Source organism: Syzygium oleosum, unplaced genomic scaffold, assembly GCF_021117445.2.
Source record: "Syzygium oleosum isolate NSW1041296 unplaced genomic scaffold, Sole_v2.1 Sole_v2.13, whole genome shotgun sequence".
Classification (NCBI taxonomy): domain Eukaryota; kingdom Viridiplantae; phylum Streptophyta; class Magnoliopsida; order Myrtales; family Myrtaceae; genus Syzygium; species Syzygium oleosum.
Genome location: NW_026607497.1, coordinates 4,170,163 through 4,176,091, shown reverse-complemented (window position 1 = coordinate 4,176,091; position 5,929 = coordinate 4,170,163). Strand labels below are relative to the sequence as shown.

Sequence of the window (5,929 nt, the reverse complement as noted above, 5' to 3'; positions counted from 1 at the left end):
CAACCTTTAGATTTATGTGACGATGATTGATATCTACCACCCAAGTGGATCTCTTAGGATCGGTTAGATGATAGATCTCATAGAAGATCAATGGTTGTAATTAGAGAAACTTTTGTATAAATAGGGAGTACTCTCACTTGTATCATGCATTTTCATTAGAGTAATATAACATTTTTAAGAGTTTCTCTCTCAATTTTCTCTTTTTGAGGATTCCCTCTTAGATAAACTATATATAAATAAAATAATCTTCTGACTTTTCACGGATCGGATTTGAGAGATCGGCTCTCACATGACACAACTTCATTGCAATTAGTGGACAAAAAAAATGACTTTACCTTATGAGAAGGTCAACATCGGTTTCTTTGAAAAAGCTCTAACAAGCCGGTTTTTGGGTTTCTCTTAGAAACCGGTTTTTTTCAGCAAACTCACTAAGTTCTGGCTTGATCAAGTGTCATCCTACACCCATTAAATCAATTTCATATTTTTTGATAAAGCTCTAAAAATTGCATGTACTACTTGAACGATCTGAATCCGAAGATAATGATCTTTGGCACGAAGAGTCTTGATGGCCATGGGAAGGTTCTTTGTTTCTGTAATTTGTGTTCCTGTGGTGTTTAATGGCGATCACTGGCAAAGGAATGGCCGGAACTCGATAGGGCTAATATTGACGTCTCGAAATGTATGTTGGTGTGAGTCCTCTGTTATGTTTCGTTTTCTCATGTCCATGTTCTGTACGCTCCATTTTCACTCCCGTCTGCCACCGCGGTGGGCCGGTGGTGAATGGAGATGGCCGCCGATGTAGAGGCCGACATTAGTTATTCTCGAGCAAAGTTACTGGAATTCCAGTGCTCACGCCAAGATTTGTGTGCACTTAGTCTGCCTGATGAAGAAAGGTCGAGCCACTAGGGGTTGGTCACTCACCCTAATGGCCAACATTCCCACACGGGAGTGTTGAATGCTCGAGTAATTAGTTGAGTTAAGATTGATCATGTGAACTAGGTAACTAAGTCGGAGCTTGAACGGCAGTGAGGTCAGCATAGGGATTGAGCGCAATAGCTGAAGTATAAAAGTTTTACATCCAACTTAATCAATTTTAATTTCGTCTTCTTTATGTACTGATCAAGCTTGCCATGTATACAATACGGGAAAGTTCTTGTCAATTAGGAGGCTATATATTTCCTTTTTCTTCGGGGAAGCGAAAAATTTCCATAGATAGAAGACATCAAATTAGGAAACTATATATTTACACGTGGCGGCCACAGATTTGGTGTATGCATCTCAGCATCTTTATTAACTATTTCGGCAGATGCTGCCTAATCAGCAGGTGCGCCAACGGTAACTATCCTAATTTCCTCTTTGATGTTATTTCCTGTTTGGCAAGGTCACTAGATATTTTTCAGAATCAAATATTTACTTTCCTGTTCAATTGGAGCAACGTTCATGTTATATATACAGGATACACTGTCGTAGTGCTTCATCTGATCCATTCTACCCAAATCTCGTTCTCGCTGCTGAGTCAATTGCTTTTGCTCTCTCACTTGTGAATAGTTGAGAAGATTTGATCAATGGAAATCGACCAGAACCTCATCCCCATTCTGAGCATCGATGCAGGAGGAATTAGAGGAATAATTTCAGCGGTTATTCTCAGTTTTTTAGAGTCCGAACTTCAGGTAAGTCGGGCGACTAATTTCTCTCTTTAACGTAATTTTGGTTAAGATTTGAGTACATTTGGTCACTATTTCTGTAGAAACTCGACGGCCCAAACGCAAGAATCGCTGATTACTTCATACATGATCTGCGGAACAAACACCGGCGGACTGTCGACGGCGATGCTCACTTGCCCGAACGAGAGAAGCCGCCCTTTATTTGCCGCGAAAGATATCAAGGAGTTTTATATGAAAGAAAGCCCAAGGATTTTCCCTCAACCCAGGTAATTAATGAAATTCATCAAGCCTTTTTTTTCCATGACTATTCCATGTGAAATGTAAAGTTGAGATATTACGTTGATTTAAAGTATACATTTACTGATTGCCCAGTTGATCTAATTCATCAATTAAATTAGGGTAACTATGTCGATTTTAGGTATCTTATTCTAATTAAATTAGAGTATTTTTTTATAAACGCAAAATACACACTCGGATGCTGCGGTATGTAGAGGAGGTGATTAACTCTTCTCGAGGTCCAAAATATGATGGAAAGTACCTTCACAATGTTGTTAAGGAATTACTAGGGAAAAAGAGGTTGCACGACACATTGACCAACGTAGTGATTGTGGATTACGATATTATGTTGAATGACTTAGCCATATTCTCGAGCCATGAGGTATTCATTCTTCTGTTTTCAATTATGTTCTCGATATTTTCAAATCATGATGATTATTTTGTTGGGACTTTTGCTTTTTAGTTAAAATAATCACCGAGTCGAGATGCCCTCCTTTCCGATATATGCATCGGAGCTATGGCAACACCATATTACCTGCCCTCCCACTATTTTGAGACGGTCGACCCTCGTAGATGGTGGCATTGTTGCAAATAATCCGGAAAGGAGGGCATCTCAACTCGGTGATTTTTTTAACTAAAAAGCAAAAGTCCCAACAAAATAATCATCATGATTTGAAAATAACAATAACATAATTGAAAACAGAAAAATGTATACCTCATGGCTCGAGAATATGGCTAAGTCATTCAACATAATATCGTAATCCACAATCACTACGTTGGTCAAAATAATCATCATGATTTGAAAATAACAATAACATAATTGAAAACAGAAGAATGAATACCTCATGGCTCTAGAATATGGCTAAGTCATTCAACATAATATCGTAATCCACAATCACTACGTTGGTCAATGTGTCGTGCAACCTCTTTTTCCCTAGTAATTCCTTAACAACATTGTGAAGGTACTTTCCATCATATTTTGGACCTCGAGAAGAGTTAATCACCTCCTCTACATACCGCAGCATCCGAGTGTGTATTTTGCGTTTATAAAAAAAAATACTCTAATTTAATTAGAATAAGATACCTAAAATCGACATAGTTACCCTAATTTAATTGATGAATTAGATCAACTGGGCAATCAGTAAATGTATACTTTAAATCAACATAATATCTCAACTTTACATTTCACATGGAATAGTCATGGAAAAAAAAGACTTGATGAACTTCATTAATTACCTGGGTTGAGGGAAAATCCTTGGGCTTTCTTTCACATAAAACTCCTTGATATCTTTCGCGGCAAATAAAGGGCGGCTTCTCTCGTTCGGGCAAGTGAGCATCGCCGTCGACAGTCCGCCGGTGTTTGTTCCGCAGATCATGTAGAAGTAATCAGCAATTCTTGCATTTGGGCCGTCGAGTTTCTACAGAAATAGTGACCAAATGTACTCAAATCTTAACCAAAATTACGTTAAAGAGAGAAATTAGTTGCCCGACTTACCTGAAGTTCGGACTCTAAAAAACTGAGAATAACTGCCGGCATTATTCCTCTAATTCGTCCTGCATCGATGCTCAGAATGGGGATGAGGTTCTGGTCGATTTCCATTGATCAAATCTTCTCAACTATTCACAAGTGAGAGAGCAAAAACAATTGACTCAGCAGCGAGAGCGAGATTTGGGTAGAATGGATCAGATGAAGCACTACGGCAGTGTGTCCTGTATATATAACATGAACGTTGCTCCAACTGAATAGGAAAGTAAATATTTGATTCTGAAAAATATCTAGTGACCTTGCCAAACAGGAAATAACATCAAAGAGGAAATTAGGATAGTTACCATTGGTGCACCTGCTGATTAGGCAGCATCTGCCGAAACAGTTAATAAAGATACTGAGATGCATAGACCAAATCTGTGGCCGCCACGTGTAAATATATAGTTTCCTAATTTGATGTCTTCTATCTATGGAAATTTTTCGCTTCCCCGAAGAAAAAGGAAATATATAGCCTCCTAATTGACAAGAACTTTCCCATATTGTATACATGGCAAGCTTGATCAGTACATAAAGAAGACGAAATTAAAATTGATTAAGTTGGATGTAAAACTTTTATACTTCAGCTATTGCGCTCAATCCCTATGCTGACCTCACTGCCATTCAAGCTCCGACTTAGTTACCTAGTTCACATGATCAATCTCAACTCAACTAATTACTCGAGCATTGAACATGAATTCGAGGCATTTAAACACAAGATACGGAGAAAATGAATCAAATAATGCCTTTTATTTTTGTGTGTCTATATATATATATATATATATATATATATATATATATATATATATTAATCATGTTCAATTGTACAAAGATTCCGCAACACAAAATCCAATATAGATCTAACCACACATACAATTGCCTCATTAGTCACGTTTTTTTGGGTGAGTTTATATACACGGAAACTGAGAATAAACCCATAAGCCCGCAATCCTAGAGGTGGGGATCGCCACCAACCCACTCCCGTGTGGGAATGTTGGCCATTAGGGTGAGTGACCAACCGCTAGTGGCTCGACCTTTCTTCATCAGGCAGACTAAGTGCACACAAATCTTGGCGTGAGCAATGGAATTCTAGTAACTTTGCCCGAGAATAACTAATGTCGGCCTCTACACCGGCGGTCATCTCCATTCACCACCGGCCCACCGCGGTGGCAGACGGGAGTGAAAATGGAGCGTACAGAACATGGACATGAGAAAACGAAACATAACAGAGGACTCACGCCAACATACATTTCGAGACGTCAATATTAGCCCTATCGACTTCCGGCCATTCCTCTGCCGGTGATCGCCATTAAATACCACAGGAACACAAATTACAGAAACAAAGAAAACACACGTACTAAGCGATAGGGGTGACCAGTTCGCAGGTTGGACCGGGACCAGCTGTATTTTTATGTTTCATTTGTTATCTCTTGTAACACATGCAATCCCTAGTCTACAAACTAATTAAAACTAGTCCAGTTTGCGCCTGCCACTAGATATAGGGTTTGAAAATCAAACACAACATCACAACCAGTAGGTTAAATTCAAACACAACGTGACAAAACAGCAGCCCTAATCTCCAGACTACCAATAAGAGTTGCAAAATGTACATTACCAAGTCCAATGAGCAGACCAAAGAACCACTTCACCGCCCACTTGATACACGAAATACACCTTCCCTCTTTTTGCCTGCGATCAACTCGCAAAAACTCAAAGCTCAAACTCATATCCCAAATCCACGACACCACAATCGGCCTCACCAAAACATAACAAAAGATGAACAAAAAAAAAAAAACACACGAAGTTTTACCTCGTTTTCGTGTGCAAAGAACGGGGGCTTCCTTGCCTGATGACGGCGACGAGCGAGGTAGACAGTAGTGGGAACTGGGCGTCAAGCGAGAGAGAGGGAGGTGAGAGCTCGAGACTGAGCGCCGAACCGCGAGAGAGGGAAGATTGAGTGGCGAAATAGCGAGTTGAGCTCCAACTCTAAAGGGTTATCATCTTTGGAGAGTGCTTTCTTTTCCTTCTCTAATCCAATTCTGTCGAGGCGTTCTTATAGGTTGTGGCACAAACCGCGTGCCGTGGATTTTGCTTCGAGGGAATTTCCTTGGGCTTCATGGGTTGATTAAGAGAGGATTACAATTTATAATCATCCGCATTAGATAATTGTTTAAATTAAATAGATCAGGCCTGAAAAAAAAAAAATTACAAGCGTGGTCCAGTACTCTATTTAAAAAAAAAGAATGTGTAAATACATATATTATATAACTCATGCGAAGTTGAGTCATTCGGCACACTCAAGCACAAGCTTTACTCAGTAATTTGATTTGGATGGTCAATTTAGAAAATCTCCAGTTCTTAAGGATATGTTCGTGGTCCAATACTCTGTTTCAAAAAAAGAATGTCGAATCATCTGGCACACTCAAGCGCGAGCTTTACTCAGTAATTTGATTTGGATTGTCAACTT

At 39.3% G+C, this 5,929-nt stretch overlaps 1 protein-coding gene across 3 annotated transcripts; it reads right to left on the bottom strand.

Moving 5' to 3' along the window:
• Positions 1-2,534: 2,534 nt before the first annotated feature.
• Positions 2,535-5,308, bottom strand: LOC115675211 (patatin-like protein 2). 3 transcript variants are annotated; one of them, XR_008817723.1, is made up of 4 exons: positions 5,273-5,308; positions 3,436-3,557; positions 2,783-3,358; positions 2,535-2,574 (listed from the first exon to the last, which is right to left on the bottom strand). XR_008817723.1 is itself a non-coding variant. In XM_056316985.1 (2 exons), exons 1-2 carry the CDS (start codon positions 3,538-3,540, stop codon positions 3,173-3,175), a joined length of 291 nt encoding a protein of 96 aa, XP_056172960.1. In that variant the 5' UTR covers positions 3,541-3,960; the 3' UTR covers positions 3,151-3,172. The 3 variants fall into 3 exon arrangements, 1 of the variants encoding a protein (XP_056172960.1); XR_008817722.1 differs by lacking the exon at positions 5,273-5,308 and adding an exon at positions 5,078-5,248; XM_056316985.1 differs by lacking the exons at positions 2,535-2,574; positions 5,273-5,308 and having other exon boundaries at positions 3,151-3,358; positions 3,436-3,960.
• Positions 5,309-5,929: the final 621 nt, after the last annotated feature.

Bases quoted from the DNA above. Each gene is read 5' to 3' on its own strand.
- LOC115675211 (XM_056316985.1), bottom strand. From the start codon at position 3,540: ATGGAAATCGACCAGAACCTCATCCCCATTCTGAGCATCGATGCAGGA. The intron at 3,359-3,435 runs GTAAGTCGGGCA...CTATTTCTGTAG, and splicing joins TTTTAGAGTCCGAACTTCAG to AAACTCGACGGCCCAAATGC.